We start from the raw sequence: 20533 nt of genomic DNA on the forward strand, positions 1-20533 counted from the left end.
TCTCAAACAAAAAATCTGTGGGAGCTCCCCCAGTAGGGGTTCGGGGCGGAGCTTCGGCGCCAAGCTTGTGTTTTTTACTGCCAGAAACGCATTGTCTTGTCATTCACAGCTCATTATTTAAAAGGTAGGTCAAATTTAGTAAAAATAAATTACGAGTGGCCAATACTGAAGTGAGTGACAATCATCCAGATACAGATAGTGTAGGTATATCTTTCTTACGCGTATTTATCGTAATGTTATCTACATGTTTAGTTAGGCCTCTTGTAGTAGTTTTCTGCTTAAAAATGGGTCCGGCCCCCACCCCCTCAAAAGTTAAAAGCGACGAGGGTAGTAGAAGTAATCGCCACCCCCAATCCTTACCGCCAAAGAGGCGGCCAATATACCAGAAGGGGAGCAACAGACTATAAAGATTTGTTTACATATATACCAATAAGTTGCTTTTATCATATACATATGTTACTAATTATGTTAACAAACTGTGATATCTGCAAAAATATATAAACCCGCACTCGAAAGTTAATGGTGGGGGGGGGCGGATTTATACTATCGCCCTTTCCAACCCCACCAAATAAGCCAACATACTAGAAGGGGAACGACACAATATTAAGATAGTTAAAATATCAATTACTAACTAATTAAGTTAACAAATTGTGATTTCTACATTTTCGCATTTTTTCGTACACAGCAAGTGGGGCAATTTGTGATTATAAGTGAATGGTCAAGACCAAGAATGGTATAGAGTAGATTAATAAAAACACTATACTCTTGTTGTGTGAGAAGCAAACAGAACCCTTAAGCACCGAAACATTTATCTAACTTTTTTGTCTGGTAGCGAAGATGACATCATGAATGGAAAGTCAAATTATTCATCTTTAAATAAGTACATCAAGTGAAACTGTATTTCTATTGCTATTATTAGTGTCATGAATGAAAAATCATGTTAAACTCTTTAAATTATGTCAAGTAAAACTTTATTTCTATTTCCATTATTAGCAGTGACCTTATCCCACTACAGTGGTCAGCACTGTGACAGGATCGCTGTCCATTTCTACCCCGAGCCTGTTGACAGCAGTGACCACATAGTCGCCGCTGCTGTCGACCGTGCTATACGTTGTCACTGGAGGTAGGACCTTGACCAGGGTGCAGGTGTTGGATGTGCTCTTGTACACTGCCCAGGCGCGAACGTTGACTATGGAACTGTGAGACCAGACCAGGGCGTCCCCGACAACCTCAACGTTGGGTGGGAAGGGATAAGAGACGTTGCCCCTGTAGTAGTAGGCGTCGGTCAAAGTGGGTGATGTGTAGATCGTTGACTTCAGTGTCCTCGGGAGATTCTAGGAGGAAACAATGGGTTTTATTATGGCCAGCGATATGTGTACTGAGACATGAACTGTATTTGTTGTTAGAAGAAGAAGAACACTCAAGAAACGTATTGCAGTGTTAGTAGTATCGATAATAGTAATCGAAAAGACATCCTACAATAACCAGATTTAAATCGAAGGGCATAGTATTAAACTGAAGAACGAAAATGAAAATTAAAATACGTGAAAGTGAAATAATCTGAACATTAATCAAGTCACAATTTTAAGAAATTGAAATCTCATTTTCATATTAAATTGAAACTCCGGGCTAAAATAATGTAGATATAGTCGATAACAGAGATAATCGATCTAATAAAATCGAATTTAAGTTTAAATCGAGTGGAAAGTAAAAGATAAAACGTACAAAACGTAATAAGGGGGATAAATTAATGTATGCATCCACATCTCTCATTAAGTAGCGCTTATTCCCCTTATTACGATATCAAACACAATAATAAGTCTATATATATATAATTCTCTTCATGGCTCAACAATTTGGACACTAAGAAGTAAAGGAAAGATCACTCTTTTATTTCTGCAAGTCGGACTACAGTTACCCAACGTACCATAATAGGCGAAAAAAAAGAGAGGGGGGGGGGGGAGAACAAGTAATATTCAACAGTCACTAAATAGAAGGGCCGAACTTAACCATTGTGACCAAGAAGTCATGGAAAGATCACTTTTTTATTTCTGCAAGTCGGACTAGAGTTACCCCACGTAAAAAAGGGGGAGGGGAGAACAAGTAATCTTCTCTGTATTCACCCTTCATTAAAAAGGTGGCCGGATTTAACCATTGTGGTGCCCTATGCGAAACGGGTTTGGCGGGGCCAAGTTTGGGTAGGGATACGGATAAAAAAATGAAAATTAAGAGTTTGTATTAGAAAATAAAATCGCCTTTGCAAATTATTCATTCTTTACTACGTATATAAATACTATACGAGCTTTGCGTGTAGTGAAGTCTTACAGTATATCATACAAATTATATTTCCTACCTAGATCACGCTCAATAGCAAGAATTACCAAATGCTTCAATCTATCTACGAGAATTGTTGACCTCAAGTAATTCTTCATTAGTTTGAGGCACGAGAAGCCTTTTTTACCAGATTCCACAATTACGGGTATTGCATGATGCCGTTTTTTTTTCATCGCTAGTAGGATTGGCGTTTTCCATATTGATTAACACCCCAAAATGACAATTTTAATTTTGTCTATATATTTCAAGACATTTGTATGAGTTTACAAAAGATTTCAATAACTTCCGGAGATTTCTATGTTTTCTTTGTATATTTTGCAATTTCAGGAGATTTCCAGGAGCTCCTGGTAAATTAGGAGGCCGCGGGAAATCTATTATAAGTTATAAAATTGTTTGATGTAATAATTTACACCAAGAATTAACGCGGGTCCTATGAAAATGCCGGGCCCACTCGGCCTAAGGCCGGCCCTGCAAAATAGTTTCATAGGCTACACCGTGGGTCGACTAGTTACTACTACTCAATGAACTAATTGTTGTTCGTGTTTTGTAAGGTGCAATGAACTAATTGTTGTTCGTGTTTTGTAAGGTGCAATGAACTAATTGTTGTTCGTGTTTTGTAAGGTGCAATGAACTAATTGTTGTTCGTGTTTTGTAAGGTGCAATGAACTAATTGTTGTTCGTGTTTTGTAAGGTGCAATGAACTAATTGTTGTTCGTGTTTTGTAAGGTGCAATGAACTAATTGTTGTTCGTGTTTTGTAAGGTGCAATGACTAATTGTTGTTCGTGTTTTGTAAGGTGCAATGACTAATTGTTGTTCGTGTTTTGTAAGGTGCAATGAACTAATTGTTGTTCGTGTTTTGTAAGGTGCAATGAACTAATTGTTGTTCGTGTTTTGTAAGGTGCAATGAACTAATTGTTGTTCGTGTTTTGTAAGGTGCAATGACTAATTGTTGTTCGTGTTTTGTAAGGTGCAATGAACTAATTGTTGTTCGTGTTTTGTAAGGTGCAATGAACTAATTGTTGTTCGTGTTTTGTAAGGTGCAATGAACTAATTGTTGTTCGTGTTTTGTAAGGTGCAATGAACTAATTGTTGTTCGTGTTTTGTAAGGTGCAATGACTAATTGTTGTTCGTGTTTTGTAAGGTGCAATGACTAATTGTTGTTCGTGTTTTGTAAGGTGCAATGACTAATTGTTGTTCGTGTTTTGTAAGGTGCAATGACTAATTGTTGTTCGTGTTTTGTAAGGTGCAATGACTAATTGTTGTTCGTGTTTTGTAAGGTGCAATGAACTAATTGTTGTTCGTGTTTTGTAAGGTGCAATGAACTAATTGTTGTTCGTGTTTTGTAAGGTGCAATGAACTAATTGTTGTTCGTGTTTTGTAAGGTGCAATGACTAATTGTTGTTCGTGTTTTGTAAGGTGCAATGACTAATTGTTGTTCGTGTTTTGTAAGGTGCAATGACTAATTGTTGTTCGTGTTTTGTAAGGTGCAATGACTAATTGTTGTTCGTGTTTTGTAAGGTGCAATGACTAATTGTTGTTCGTGTTTTGTAAGGTGCAATGACTAATTGTTGTTCGTGTTTTGTAAGGTGCAATGACTAATTGTTGTTCGTGTTTTGTAAGGTGCAATGAACTAATTGTTGTTCGTGTTTTGTAAGGTGCAATGAACTAATTGTTGTTCGTGTTTTGTAAGGTGCAATGAACTAATTGTTGTTCGTGTTTTGTAAGGTGCAATGAACTAATTGTTGTTCGTGTTTTGTAAGGTGCAATGACTAATTGTTGTTCGTGTTTTGTAAGGTGCAATGACTAATTGTTGTTCGTGTTTTGTAAGGTGCAATGAACTAATTGTTGTTCGTGTTTTGTAAGGTGCAATGAACTAATTGTTGTTCGTGTTTTGTAAGGTGCAATGAACTAATTGTTGTTCGTGTTTTGTAAGGTGCAATGAACTAATTGTTGTTCGTGTTTTGTAAGGTGCAATGACTAATTGTTGTTCGTGTTTTGTAAGGTGCAATGACTAATTGTTGTTCGTGTTTTGTAAGGTGCAATGACTAATTGTTGTTCGTGTTTTGTAAGGTGCAATGACTAATTGTTGTTCGTGTTTTGTAAGGTGCAATGACTAATTGTTGTTCGTGTTTTGTAAGGTGCAATGACTAATTGTTGTTCGTGTTTTGTAAGGTGCAATGACTAATTGTTGTTCGTGTTTTGTAAGGTGCAATGACTAATTGTTGTTCGTGTTTTGTAAGGTGCAATGACTAATTGTTGTTCGTGTTTTGTAAGGTGCAATGAACTAATTGTTGTTCGTGTTTTGTAAGGTGCAATGACTAATTGTTGTTCGTGTTTTGTAAGGTGCAATGAACTAATTGTTGTTCGTGTTTTGTAAGGTGCAATGAACTAATTGTTGTTCGTGTTTTGTAAGGTGCAATGAACTAATTGTTGTTCGTGTTTTGTAAGGTGCAATGACTCATTTTGTAGTTTTAACTTGATCCGAGAATGGGAAGAAGTTGCAGAAAACTCATATTCAAACTTATTACCAGACAGACAGACTGAGTGAGTTAATATAAGCTTTGTAAAGACTAAGACTAAGACTGTTTTATTGATCCTTATGGAAATTTGTTGTGATCACAAGGACTCTTTTCTCATATAAAAACAGCAAGTATAAAAGTATAAGTATCCTTGTTACCCAGCCCTGCGCCATGTGGTGAGTACAAGCGCACTATTGAACCAGAACAGGACGACGCTAAGATAGAGGAAAGAACAGTGTATCACGTGATTGTGGAGAGTCTGAATTGGTGGAAACTAAGGACCAATCTTTTGTGTTGCCTGAAGACTGTAGTGGGGACCTGGAGCGAAGCGGGGAAGGCTGTCGTTGGTCCGTATTCAGGTTGCTGGTGAAAGGACTGGTAGAATTAGTGACAAGACTCCTGGAATGCAAAGGCTTTTATGTGTTTGTCCAGGTACATAAACACACTTATTTTTAACTGTAGAACTTCGTTGAGTTGTCTGTCTTAGATTTACAACAGTATTTTGGTTTTGCTTTCAGTGTACTTTAATTTAAAATACCAGAATAAAATAATTTTAAAATTAAATCGATTTTAATAGCGGCTATGAATTTTCGACCACTGTCTGCCAAGAAAACTGAATGGGACAGTGTTTTGTATGTAGGAATCAGATAAATTTATACAATCGAAATGTACATATCGGTAAATTGGGCTTTTCTGGACAGTGCGGAAACATAGGCACCAGAAAATCGGGCACTGTTTAATATATTTTATCCTTTAGGTATTATGAGCTATAGGTAACGATATAAAAAAAGATACTTAATGTATTTTCATGACACAACAGAAAATCTGACAAAATGAAGAATTTAGAGTAGCAACTAATTATTTACACATATTGCGTAACTATCAATACCGAAAATAACCCGTCAACCATAGGGGCCTGGAGATGGAGGTGAAGCCATGAGCAAGGAATTATCTCCACCTGCCCTCCCCTGAATTATAAAATGACTTTAATCCAAAGGCCAATTTTGCCCGCATTCACTTAAGTGCCATTTTTTTTTCCGTTTTGTCAGCTTTTTCAGTCTTGGCAAGACAACATGCCATAACCAAGCGTAACATGCTGTACAATGATATAGCATGCCGTAACAGGACATAAGAACACAGAGATTGACGTAAAAAGATATAATATGCCGTTGCCGTATCCAGGCGTAACATATCATAACAAGACTTAACATACCGTTACAAGATTTAGCATGCCGTAACGAGACAAGATGTGCCGTAACCAGACGTGATATTTAGTAACAAGACATAAAATGCTGTACCAAGACATAACATACGCTGTTACCAAACAAAGCAGACGGTATCCAGGCGTATAATGCCGTAACCACAAGTAACATGCCGTAACAAGACGTGACATGCAGAAACAAGACGTGACATACCATAACAAGACATGACATACCGTAACAAGACATGACATGCCGTAACAATACGTAACAAGACATGACATGCCGTAACAAGACATGACATGCCGTAACAAGACGTAACAAGACATGACATACCGTTACAAGACGTAACAAGACATGACATACTGTTACAAGACGTTACATGCCGTAACAAGACGTAAAAATAACGAGACAAAGACTAAATTGAAATTACTTTTGCTTGGATTGCAGTTGGTGGGCGTTGAAATAAATTTCGTCCCAAACCTGCCTGTTAGTTCGCATCTGCACTTCTTGTATCTGGTGGACCATCTCGTCGGGACTCCAGTTGTTATCAACAATCCTGATGTGGGGAAGTGGACATAGGATTGAGTGCGATTTTTCCAGATTTTTACAGATCTGACAGTTTAACAGAAAGACTTGCAATAAAAGAGTAGGAAGAGGAATATGCTGTGAAAGAGTTGACAAGAAAGAAAGAAAGAAAGAAAGAAAGGAAGAAAAGAAAAGAAAAAAGAAAGAAAGAAAGAAAAGAAAAGAAAAGAAAAAAGAAAGAAAGAAAGAAAAAAAGAAAAGAAAAAAGAAAGAAAGAAAGAAAAGAAAAGAAAAAAGAAGAAAAGAAAAGAAAAAAGAAAGAAAGAAAAGAAAGAAAGAAAAGAAAGAAAGAAAGAAAGAAAAGAAAAGAAAAAAGAAGAAAAGAAAAGAAAAAAGAAAGAAAGAAAAGAAAGAAAGAAAAGAAAAAAAAGAAAAAAGAAGAAAAGAAAAGAAAAGAAAAAAGAAAGAAAGAAAGAAAAGAAAAGAAAAAAAAGAAGGAAAGAAAGAAAGAAAGACTCTCTGGAATTTAGAAATGAGAGAAAAGAGAAAAAAATGTGAAAACTTAAGAGAGAAAGAGAGAATGACAGAGAGTGAAAGATTGGGAGAGAAATTAGTTAAAGTAGAGAAATTTTTACAAATATCTTAATTACTAAATAATTATTTACGTTAATTATTATTACTTTAAATATATAAACAAATTGTAGTACAGAGATATTTTATTATGAAATGCAAAAATCAACTAAACTTTCTTATTTAGAATACGTCAAGTCTATGTCTAGGACATTTCTACGTGACACAGAATATATAACATGTTTGTAGAAATGTAACTCCTCAACAGAGGTGGCCTTAGCAGAACGCGGTCCCTGGACGAGTGTCATATGTGGTGTCCTGAGCCTATATATAGCGTACCACACAGGGGCGGACTGGCTATATGGGCGAAGGGGCAAATGCTCGGTGGGCCGGTACCAAATGGGCCGGTCTGGTCGAGGCCAAAGGAAAAAAAAATTCAATGCAGACAACTTAAAAAGTTCTCGCTGGTGTCACTTTTTTTTTTCTTAAGTTGTCTTTCAATTCTGTACATCCCATAGAGATCGTCGCAGCAATCGTTGTCACGTTTCTCGCCCTGAAAGTCATCCCCGCCAGACTTGCCCACAACACAGTCTCAGACAGCGGTCCAATCCCCAGCGCCTCCATCACCACTGTTTGTGCAGCCACAGTCCTGACCAGGCAACTGCTCCTTCCCTAACGAGTTTATTCCTCCTTTTGCTTGCGACACAATTTTATCATTTTGGTGTATTTGGCCTTCTACTTGCAATACACTTTCATCAACTTTGTTCAACATTATGTTCCCAATCATGTTCCCAATCATGTTCCCAATCATGTTCCCAATCATGTTCAGTTGTTCATCAAATGCATCCACATAGTCCTGGATCTTGCCAATGAACTCAACAATCCCAAGTTCAATTTCAAATGTGTAGATCTTCATTGATCAGAGCTTGCCGCAGACGAGCCGTGAGCGTTTCCCTGATACCGAGGGATTTTAAACCTCGGTCCCGAAGCTCTTGTCTTAGCTCTTAAATTGAGATCAGAGAGCTGATGCAATAGCTTCAAATATGTCATTGTAATCAAAGCCTACCTCCTCTCATTGAGTTGCCTATAATCCCACTTCTGCACCAATTGTAATAACTGAAGTGAGGCAACTCAACGAGGCACATATATGTTTACTTACACGACATCACAGGTACACAAAACAACATGTTTCTTAGGCACAGTCTTTTCACTTCGGCTCTCAACTTGGGCGGAAATCGTTCTCCTCTCTTCCTAATGTTGACATCCTTCTCAGTCTAGTTTATCACAGTGCGCACCTTCTAGCTTAGATGGTGGTGCGCATGGCAGAGTCATAACAATATTGTAACATTGCCTCCCTTACTTTTACGTAATTGTCTTAGAATTGTTATATTTTTATGAAAAAATCGCTTGCATAATTAAATTTATAAACTAAACAGTTTTGCTTTTATAAAACCAAACTTAGCCGTTGCACCTAAACTTTTCAAGCCGCATCGCATGGTGAAATAATATTTTTTTTATTTCTCTTCTAGTTTTCGAGATCTGAGTGTGACAGACGGACAGGCGGACATTTTGCACAAACCTAATAGCGACTTTTCCCCTTACGGGGGCCGCTAAAAAACAATTGATAAATTATTTAAATCACTGCAATGTATTATTGTTAGTCTAGATCTATTACATATTTAATTAGTTGACAGATTCAAACTAATAGACACAAATACGCTTAATATAACTTTTTTTTTTAAGTATTTTTTACAATTTTTTGTTTCACTACTGTTTCCCAAATGCCTGGAATGGCAAGTAGAATATTGAAGTAATAAAAAATCTGCTGACCTGTAATCAGCCACACTCGCATAGATGTGCTTGTGAGTGGGGTTCTGTGCAGAGTCGGACCACCAGTCAAGGAGATTGCTGAAATTCTGTGGTCCATCGATGGTCCAGTAAAGCTGAGGAGCCAAGTAATCTACCCAACCTTTCTGCAGCCAAAGTCGCGAGTCTGTGGAGAAATCTTCTACACTGGATATGCCTGTAATATATAATAAAATAACAAATAAAATACTTCATGTTATGTTAAAGAAATTTAATGATGACATTCCCGATCTTTATGTCAAAACCTATTACTTCATACTGTGTCCTGGATTCCAATCTTGGTGAAGACTGGGATTTTAAATCTCGGGATCTTTAAGGCGCCCCTGAGTCCACTCAGCTCTAATGGGTACAAACAATTACAGGGGGAAAGTTGTGCTGGCTAGTGACCAGCGTATATAACACCTTAGATGCTTCTTCTGCCCACAGTGTACAAGAAGCCTCAGAGGGTCCTTCTGCCCACAGTTTTTAATGACGCCTCAGATGCTCCTTCTGCTCTCAATGTATAAGTCTTAGAGGTTCCTGCCCACAGTGTACAATGAAGCCTCAAAGGCTCTGGTTACATTGGCCTGTTTGCTAGGATGCGGCCAGTGACGGTCGTATCGATCATTAATACGATCCTAAGACCGAACAAAAAAAACATAAGAAATACTTGAAAAAAAAAAACCAAGAAAGCTTATACAAAAATGTAATTGTATTAATCAGTTTGAATTAGTCCTGTAAATAAATGTGTAATATATCTAGACCAACAACAATAAATCTGTTGTTGGTCTAGATCTATTACAAATTTAGGCTTTTAAAAACCAATTACGGTAAAATCCACCAAGATATCAATTTCTTTATCCCTTCCATGTTCCCAACAGGTCCAGATAAGTGAAAGGATATTAGCTTAAAGAATGAATTATCGAAAAACCAAAGTAAGTGTTAAAATATTGAGGGCTGATTTTATTTACCTGTAATTCCACTAGGGTAGCCAGATCGCCAAATACCAAATGGACTAACACCAAACTTGACCCAGTCTTTTGTCTCATGGATTCTGTAAGAAAGAGGGAAATAAAATCAACTGACCAACAACTGTTTAGAAGCAATGTGCACACAAGTCCATCGGTGCCTGTAATACATTTATTTTTCTGGACGCGATTTTATAATGAGGCGTAATAAATAATCATTTTTGATAGTTTACGAATATATTCTCTAACACTAAATATAAACACGATTACAAAAAGAGCTTGTGTTATTACACAAACTCAGAGGCGGCCCCCATTAGATCCAACAATCCAGGATGGAACCACTTTTTTATTATCTAAAGAAATAGAATCTCAAAGAATCCATTGATGTTACTTCCAACTTATAAACAAACTGAATAATCTAAAGTCTATAAAAAAACAACAACACTTTTAGACCTTTTGCCAAGAAAACTAAGTGATATATATATATATATATATATATATATATATATATATATATATATATATATATATATATATATATATATATATATATATATATAGAGAGAGAGAGAGAGAGAGAGAGATAGAGAGAGAGAGAGAGAGAGAGAGATCAAAATAACTTTTGATGATTATCTTTTGGTATTGTTCTAATTTAACATTAAGTCTTACTACTTCCCTCGCTTATGTTTAAAAGAGATTTGTTTTCTCCTTGCTATGCTCTTATTTTTATAGTTGTTATTATAATTTCTTTAAGCTATTTTATTTTGTCATCATCTTCCCTGTTTGTAATCGCAAATAATCTTATCAATCTGACGAATTCACCTCACTTTGTTACTCGATTCTGCAATACTTGCTACACGATTCTACAATTAAGCCTACTTTATCCTACGATTGCTACTTGATACAGCTATTGATAAAACTACTACTACAGCCCACGGTACCATTTCTGCCTGCTATGCTTATCGTGCCCACGGTACCCGCCAACCGCACTTCTGTTCCAAAGATCGATAGCAGTGACACTTATAACTATACTCCAACACAAGCACTGTGTACACGGCAACCCTCTACCTCCACCACAAGCACTGTGTACACGGCAACCCTCTACCTCCACCACAAGCACTGTGTACACGGCAACCCTCTACCTCCACCACAAGCACTGTGTACACGGCAACCCTCTACCTCCAACTGCAAGCCCTATAAAAGTAGCGCGACGCCAATGGGACCTTCAGATAAGTTTAATCAAGGACAAAGTGAAATTATCTCTCTCTTATTATACATGTGATAAGAAGGATGGTAAAATATTCTTTTAGGAGATACCCCCGTTCCCATATCTTTTCTATTTGTGTAAATAAACGCCATTGTAAATTTCAAGAATACTCTGTTCTATTATCTATTTGTTGCCTGCTTCCCGTTTATCCATGGTGACCAAGCTCATTGCGCACTCACACAATCCTCCCCTAGGCTTTAGACAAAAACAAGCCACATATACACGCACTAAACGCTGGTTGTCACAAAGAGATTAAAGCACAAATCACCTTGTAATAATATTCGAAACTCTAAACAATAGCATAGAAGTGGGGAAAAAAACACAGGCTAATAAAACATAATGATATAGTTGTCCCCGGAGGTCATCTCGAAAACGATTGAGCATAGTCAGTTCTTTCTGGATGATCAGAAGACCATATCACGAAGTGAATCACACGTTTAGAACAAGGATCTTGTGTCTCTAGCCTTCACATCATCTGACCAGCCCATCGTAAGGTCTGAAAAAGATACTTAACCTTTTTTTTTTCGTTACTGCATAAGAAACACTTACTTGGTAGATAATCTTTCCACAAATTTGTTAACAGTGTCACGTGGCCAGTCAGCGGGGCTCATAGTTTCACCATCACAGTAAACCCTAACCCTATGCATAGTATATATATATATATATATATATACATATATATATATGTATATGGATCTTGTGTCTCTAGCCTTCACATCATCTGACCAGCCCATCGTAAGGTCTGAAAAAGATACTTAACCTTTTTTTTTTCTTTACTGCGTAAGAAACACTTACTTGGTAGATAATCTTTCCACAAATTTGTTAACATTGTCACGTCGCCAGTCAGCGCGGCTCATAGTTCCACCATCACTCTGTGAGAACATCAAGGAGCATGCATACAGTTGAATGATTAGAATGACTAGCATCTTCATGACATGATTCAGTTTGATATCTTCACCTAACTTTCACCAGAAGTAAAGTAAGACGTGTGGCATGCTTTTACCTGGTAAGCGTTGTACGTCGCTGAGTCGTCGAAGCCGCCATAAAAGAGGGTGATGCGGTCGCCTATGGATATGGGGTAGAAATAGCCGTCCATGTGGACACCGTCTATGTCGTAACGCCTGACCACATCGAGAGTAACGTTGACCACCCAGTCCTGAGAACATAGACACCAGTTTATGCATTGTGTCCATGTCATGTCAGCTCCATCTTAAGTTATCATAAAATACAAAGTTTTTTTTTTCAGACCGCCCCGACCCCGCTAGGGTTATACTCTACTATATACTATAATATACCATAATTAATATCATTAGTGCTATAGTCAGTGTAAATGTTAGCTGTAAAACAATATAAAAAGAACTGTGAGTGTAATTGTATTAGACAATTACTTGACGAATTTGAATGAATCAGATCAACCTCTCACCTGTACTTCATCACTTCCCGGGTCCATCCACAGGTTTCTGCCGAACGGATGAACGTGAGCTGGTATAACCTTGGCAATGTGGTTGGCTGACATCCCAGCTGTAGATATGGTACCAGACGTGGCCCTAAACGTGTTATAAAGAAAGTGTAACATCTAGTATTCTAGATGAAAGATTAAAGCATTTAAAAAAAATGGATTTAATTATGTAAATTTAGTTTTGAAAACGAGAGAACTTACGATTGTCTTATTGGCGGACTATTCTCTAGAGATTACAGAAGAAATAATGGCAAAACTAAATAAAGATAAGTAAATAAGAATTGGTTTGAGATTCTAACTAACTTGAATGGGTTAAACCAGGCATGGACCTCCATGTTTCTGGCGTGGGCCTCGTCAATTAAAAACTGTAAAGGGTCCCAAGCTGGGCTCGGGGCCATTCCCTGAGTGCCGGTCAAGTATTGACTCCATGGTTCGATGCTGGACGCGTACATCGCTTCTCCGGCTGACCTGACCTACATAGGTTGTGAGAGAGAAAAGTACGACGGCGATTGGTTGATAGAGTTTGTTTAAATATGTTTCAGATATTACAGCGACAAGGATGAATTCTCCCTAATATATCTGTTATCTATATAACGGCGATAAGATGTAGCAATAATATGGCTGAAATAAGGCTGCGATATGGTTTTTAAATATGTGAGACATGTATGTAGCAAGATGCAATATGACTAAGAAAAGTCAACAGTATGACAAAGAAATGTCAATAGTATGTCTAAGAAATGTCAATAGTATGGCTAAGACTAATGTGTGCTAAGGCTGAGACAGTTCTTAGACTAAGATATGTCTGAAAAACATCCTAAACTATGATATGGCTAAAATGCATCTCGAACTAAGTTATGGCTGACATACGTTTTGGGCTAAGCCTGAGATACGTCCAATACTACGACTATGAATATGTTTGACTTATGTCCGTGTATTATCCGCTGAAGGTTGCAGAACATAATAGCTATTTCTATTTTATGTTTCCTCTACCAGACTTAATAAGTAAAAATGTCAAGACGAAATGCTGACCTGGAAGAACACAGCGTTGAAGTTGGCATCACGCAGAATATTCAAAAGATAGATCAGGTGGAGCTTGTTCGCTTGTGTTGTTTCGGACATTGACCTTGGCCAGTCTTTGTTGTTGACCGTGGCTATCCAGGCGCCTCTCAACTCACGTTTGGTCCTTCCAGCACTGCATGCTACACAGTGAAACAAAAAAAATCTTTGTACGAAAGTTTATAAGGGCAGGGAGATAAATCTTGTAATCTTAGTTCATATAACTAAATGGACTTAATATTGTTTATAGTTTAATGTAGAACTCTGTTGAGGCCAAGTGAATCAAGTCGTACCAAACTAGTGAGTTATTTCTAAATGTAGAACTGGACGTTTGATGAACATCAAGAGTTAACAAATTGTTCCAACAAAATGACTGCCTGGTTGTGCGGTATGCGCCCTTGAATCTCGTTTGAGTGTCTTGATAGTCCAGGGTTCATACCCTCCCAACTGCCCTGTCCCGTCGTCCTGCGTGAGGTTTGAACTAGGAAGTAGATTATCTTCAACTCAGAAGGAACATCCGAAACATGTCAAACAATTTATAACAAACAAATCTTGTCTATAAACTAATCAGCTTTAGAACCATACTTTCAATTCAAAAAGCCATACACTATTTAAGATATGGGGCTCCTTGTAATCAACATAATCGAAAGTCTTCTTATGCTCTTTACTCATATGGATTGAAAATATGCCTGGAGACATTTGGGAGGGGGGAGGGCTTTAGCTATTGCTTATGTTGCTTATAGGTTAATCCAGCACTGATTATCTGCGTAGGTTAATCCAGCACTGATTATCTGCGTATGTTAATCCAGCACTGATTATCTGCGTATGTTAATCCAGCACTGATTATCTGCGTATGTTAATCCAGCACTGATTATCTGCGTATGTTAATCCAGCACTGATTATCTGCGTAGGTTAATCCAGCACTGATTATCTGCGTATGTTAATCCAGCACTGATTATCTGCGTAGGTTAATCCAGCACTGATTATCTGCGTATGTTAATCCAGCACTGATTATCTGCGTATGTTAATCCAGCACTGATTATCTGCGTATGTTAATCCAGCACTGATTATCTGCGTATGTTAATCCAGCACTGATTATCTGCGTAGGTTAATCCAGCACTGATTATCTGCGTATGTTAATCCAGCACTGATTATCTGCGTATGTTAATCCAGCACTGATTATCTGCGTAGGTTAATCCAGCACTGATTATCTGCGTATGTTAATCCAGCACTGATTATCTGCGTAGGTTAATCCAGCACTGATTATCTGCGTATGTTAATCCAGCACTGATTATCTGCGTATGTTAATCCAGCACTGATTATCTGCGTAGGTTAATCCAGCACTGATTATCTGCGTATGTTAATCCAGCACTGATTATCTGCGTATGTTAATCCAGCACTGATTATCTGCGTATGTTAATCCAGCACTGATTATCTGCGTATGTTAATCCAGCACTGATTATCTGCGTAGGTTAATCCAGCACTGATTATCTGCGTATGTTAATCCAGCACTGATTATCTGCGTATGTTAATCCAGCACTGATTATCTGCGTAGGTTAATCCAGCACTGATTATCTGCGTATGTTAATCCAGCACTGATTATCTGCGTAGGTTAATCCATCTAGAAAAGGCATAAAGATGTCAAGTTACATAACTCTTAAAGACATGCTAGGCATGTGCACACCACATACCAATATTAGTATCTATAAAACAGATGCTTGTAGTAAGGTGTCAGTAAGTATTTATGTGTGTTAGCATGTTATTTATATCAATACCTAGCCTTTTTTAAAATTCTCTTGAAACTTCGACATGTACAATACTTCTTAGATCATTGCGGTATCAGCTAAATGGTCTGGGAACCTAAATGGTACTTACTTTAATTTTAATTTTAATTATCCCTTCGAATATATAAGAATGTCATTTGATGCACGTGCGTCACAGGGAATTTCCACGATAGATCCCATGAAGCAATGGACAAGACTACATTTTGATTTGATACAACTTAAACGCAAACCATTTTCTTTTCGTTTTTTTTTTTAATTAACCACTAAGTACAAATCACTAAAAGATTCTAAAAGTAAACTATGTAGTAAGTACAGTGATATGTCCTACTTACCTGAGTCTACTAAGGATATTATCCCACACAGAAGTATGGATAGAAGTACCACCTTTAAAACCATGGCTGTGTTCTGTTATCGAGACAAATATGTTGATAATATCGGGAAAGCCGTTAACAATTGAAATAAATAAATCCCTTCATTTGTATAAAAAAAGATAAATTAGTTTTAGTCTACTTGGAGAGATAAATATGTTCTAGTAGAAGTATTTTATTAAAACGATAAAATATTTTTTTTAATAGAGACGAGGACCCTACAGTCTGCAACAAGTATATGTAGTTGTACATTACCTCTTACTCAGTCAGCTACTCTTGAATGAACATAGTCTCTGAATCAGCACAAATTAAAAAGGTTTCGTTTGTAACCTTTAGATTTTGAACTTCTAAAGAAATGATATTTTAAGCAGTGGCGATCTTTTTTTTAAAAAAAAAGCCCTACCTCGTTCTCGCTTACAGTTGTTTTTTTTTTTCAAGGTGGGTAGGGGAGAGATGATGAAATGAAGAACTTTAATTATAATGTTTAGTAATTATACGTTTTGGCAAGTTTTTTGTGCTATCGCCTCCCCCATCCCCGTGACAGACCAAATACAAATTTTTTTTATTTTCAATACATGGAGCAGTAAGACTTAGAACACCTCTCCCAGCGCCGCTGCCGAATCAAAATGTATTTTTCTTATCTCTATGCATATATATATTCCTAATCCACCGATACCATAGAACATGTCTGTTTCTCATACCACTTACGTGTCTTTAGTAAGTGCCAGATTGACATTCATAGTCATACAGCAAAAAAAAAAAACAAAAAAAAAACAACAAACAAATAAAAAATAAAAAAAAACGACACACACCTCTCTCATGAAGAAACATAATAAGCACAAAACAAAGGGTTTATAATTGTGACAGGTGGGAAAATGTGACGTGTGTTTGGCACGTTTTATGTCTAGGGGATGATTATTTTTAAAGCTATCACACCCCCACTTATCAGCATATAAATCGGGAGCAGACACGCAACGAGACAAAGCAATGAAAGATAGATACAAAAGTTAAAATAAAGGATATTTATTTACATAAATATACATATAATAAGAAAAAGGGGGAGGGTTTGCATCTATCTCTAGTATATTCTATGTTTAATCATCACTCTTGCACATAATAAGAGAGTATGTCACTTTGTCCTCTGACTTAGCTGGTTGTCCTGTTGATGTCGCAGCTGGCTGTGTCCTGGCTTGAGGTTCTGCAGCTGGAGGTGGCGCTCTAGCGGATAGAGGGACGCCGGCGATATAGTTCTTGTGGAGTCTCAGTCCCAAGTTCTAGTATCTGTAGTGGGCACAGTATGGCGGGTGGCCGGATACCGTGGGCACAAGGTTACTGCGGGCAGAGCTGATCTGCCGTGGGCAGCGTGGCTGACAGGATATGTCCAGTGAGTTGCAGAGGGTTGGCGTAGCTATGACGTCTCACACAGATCTGGTCTATAGGGACGTCGCACCTAATAGCTTGACAGGTGGGCTGTCGAATAGGCGGGCAATGCCGATAGCGCCAAGTAGTAGAGTTGAGTAGATCTCAGTGGGCAAGTGCAGCGCTGAATAGCACTAAGCACAACTGCAGGTAAATAGATCGTTGATCCAATAACTAGGCAATATGTGATTCTTGATAGCGACTAGGTAAGTGCAGCGCTGATTAGCACTAAGCACATAGATAGGCCAGTAGGCAAATAGGCAGGTAAGTAATCCGATAAATAGGCAGGTCTCAGTAGGACAGTGCAGTGCTGGATAGCACTCAGCACATAAATAGTAGGTGATTCTTGATATCAAACAAATAGGCAGACACCTGAGGGAGGCTGCGGATAAATAAAGACAAGTTAGGACATGTCTCTCATACATCTTATCGATGCCCTCGACTGAGGTGCATTCGTCAGATTGGTAAAATTGCTTTAGAGCATAAAGGGGAGATGATGACAAATGGGATTTGGAAAATAGATGGCAGATAGTAGCAATATAAAAATGTACATGAAAGAGAACGTAATAATATAAAAATGTACATAGAAGGGGAAATAATAATCTCAAATAAACAACACAGGTGGGTAAAGAAAGAAAAAAGGGGGGGGGGTGAGTTGGGCGGTGGTCAGCGACCGAGACGCTTTGTTTGCATATGACCGTGGGTCGAGAACAATGGAGCGTGCTTGAATGTCCCTTCAAGCGGCGCAACTCTCATTAGAGTAAAATGAGTAAAGGGGAGATAATCCATTACAGGGAAGATAATTCATATCTCTTTTCTAGACGCAGTATCAGTGCGCTAGTAAGATTATCAAGGCTGTCAACCGAGATAAAAGAAATAAAATAAGATGTACAAATATATACATGGTTGCATCAACGATCAATTGAGCAACGTAGCATTAATAGATTAATGCAATACATAAATAAATACATAGCACAAGTTTATGTTTTCTACTTACGCCAGTGAGAAATACACAATGCACTAATTAAATATAAATGAACTAAGCAAAATACACATGATAAAATCCAATGGAAATATACACAGAGTAATTGAGATGGAACTTGTGATTAAGTTCGGCTTACCACCAGGTATTCCTCTAGGAGAAAGAATAAGTGATATAGTCCAGACTCGATAGCTCAGCTCGAATGAGAAAGAGAGGGTGATTTGAGTTGGTTTACTATATATATATGCCTGAAAAGTGTGGGCGGACACCGGAAATGTCCTAGGCTAAGAATTATCTTACACGTGGGTGAAATCCGACAAGAGCCGCACCTTGGAGTATCACGCGGTGTGTTGACCAGGGTAATCTCTTAGATCAAAGAGAGACGTGAGGAAAGGGGGGGGGGAGGATTAGCTTGCATTCAAACCAAGGTGGTGTCAACCGCGGCTGTCAGACATCCTGTCGATAAGATCAAGGTCTGAGCGTATCTTTGCCCCGGTCAAGGGAAGATAAATGAAAGGACTGGCCTAATTTTCTCCAAGGTGGTGGACTAAGTCTAGCCTGGTAGAGAGGAAAAGGTGTGGCGGGTGAATGATTTAGGGGTTGGATGGGGAAATAATTAAAATAAAATAAATAAATAATGAAAAATAATAATTAATGCTGTGATAAATTTGAGTGACTCTGACAGCGAGTTTTTGACTTGTCACAATAATATTATTAACTTTCACGATAAATTGTAAACAGAGTAATCTGCTCTTTATTTACATTTCAATTACGAAATCAGGGTAACGTTTTCCGAGCCAAAAAAAAAAAGGGTGGGGGGGAGGGTGCTAAAAAGAAGAAAAACGTCACATTCCGTATCTGTTCACAATGGTCTCTGAAGTCTCTGTTTAATTCTCTGGCTCTAAAATGATTCACACACGTCACAAAGTGGTATCCTAGCATGCTACCGTGTCCATATTTTTCCACTGCTTTATTGATTCGTATTGGACATTTTTTTGTGATCACAAATACTATTTTTTTTAAATTATAAATCAAAACAATACAAAAGAGAACAGACACAACAGACACAAGAGACACGACAGACACAACAGACGCGACAGACACAAGAGACACGACAGACACAACAGACGCGACAGACACAATAGACACGACAGACACAAGAGACACGACAGACACAACAGACACACTAGACACAACAGACACAAGAGACACAAAAGACACAACAGACACAAGAGACACAAAAGACACAACAGACACAAGAGACACACTAGACACAACAGACATAAGAGACACGACAGACACAAGAGACACAACAGACACGCTTGACACAACAGACACAAGAGACACACTAGACACAACAGACACAAGAGACACAACAGACACAAGAGACAGAGAAGTTCATTGAGTGACTACACAAAGACGTCGTGATCTTGTTCACGTTCCTTACAAACCCTTCGAGCAAGGTTACAGACCCAGCAACTCTACCAGCAACTCTACCAGACATTGACGTGATTCATTTGAAAAGATACTTACGAAATGTATATTTCATTTCATTGCTGATTGACGCAGCTTTCTAACATAGTTCAGACTTTCTGGTTTTTCTTTGGTTAATATGTTCTTCAAATATGTTAAAATTATCTTTAAGTGGAGAGTAAGACCCTTGGGACACGCACTGTCGTAAATCCAGAGCTGTTCTTACTTACTCCGAGCAAGCTACAAGCGTACACTTCTTTAAAAATAACATTTTTGCCGCAGGAAAAAATGCGAAACCAAAAATTTAGAAAGAAACAAAAACTTAAAAGTTTCTGATCCGTCGAAATTTGGATACATTTTTTTCTCTTTTATTTGGAGGCCCCGCTTGTCTTTCCTTAGATCCGACCCTGGCCAGAAGCCCATTAGAGCTGAACGCCTTAAAGATCCCGAAACTGAAAATCCAAGTCTTCACCAGGATTTGAGACCCATTCGGAAGCCAACTGCTTTACCTCTCAGCAACCTGTCACATTTCAAGAAATATCGTTTTCCAGAGCCGTGTTCAGGCTCCACCCAGCCATACATTTCCGAATGAAGGGGAATTGTTAAAAACATAGTCTATACACATTTGCTTTATTCTGTACATGGCTACACCAAAATAGCCATTCTTTGCCTGTTAATCACTAAAAGACATGTTTCACCCCACTACATCCCTCCCGCCCCATGAAAGACATCTTGGTTTATTGAATGTATAGATCTACTAG

The 20533-nt window shown here is 37.9% G+C and overlaps 1 protein-coding gene and 1 long non-coding RNA gene across 2 annotated transcripts; both read right to left on the reverse strand.

The window, feature by feature from the left end:
• Window positions 1-1199: 1199 nt before the first annotated feature.
• LOC106058450 (glycosyl hydrolase YngK-like) lies at window positions 1200-16633 on the reverse strand. Its single transcript, XM_056043132.1, has 10 exons — window positions 15863-16633; window positions 13720-13889; window positions 12994-13163; window positions 12655-12778; window positions 12235-12387; window positions 12027-12103; window positions 9968-10050; window positions 8982-9174; window positions 6487-6612; window positions 1200-1334 (listed from the first exon to the last, which is right to left on the reverse strand). Exons 1-10 carry the CDS (start codon window positions 15924-15926, stop codon window positions 1316-1318), a joined length of 1179 nt encoding a protein of 392 aa, XP_055899107.1. The 5' UTR covers window positions 15927-16633; the 3' UTR covers window positions 1200-1315.
• Window positions 16634-16901: 268 nt separating this feature from the next.
• On the reverse strand, window positions 16902-18937 carry LOC129928512 (uncharacterized). The gene is made up of 2 exons (XR_008780021.1): window positions 18439-18937; window positions 16902-17699 (listed from the first exon to the last, which is right to left on the reverse strand). It is a non-coding gene; the product is annotated as an uncharacterized LOC129928512 (long non-coding RNA).
• Window positions 18938-20533: the final 1596 nt, after the last annotated feature.

Source organism: Biomphalaria glabrata, chromosome 10, assembly GCF_947242115.1.
Source record: "Biomphalaria glabrata chromosome 10, xgBioGlab47.1, whole genome shotgun sequence".
Taxonomy (NCBI): domain Eukaryota; kingdom Metazoa; phylum Mollusca; class Gastropoda; family Planorbidae; genus Biomphalaria; species Biomphalaria glabrata.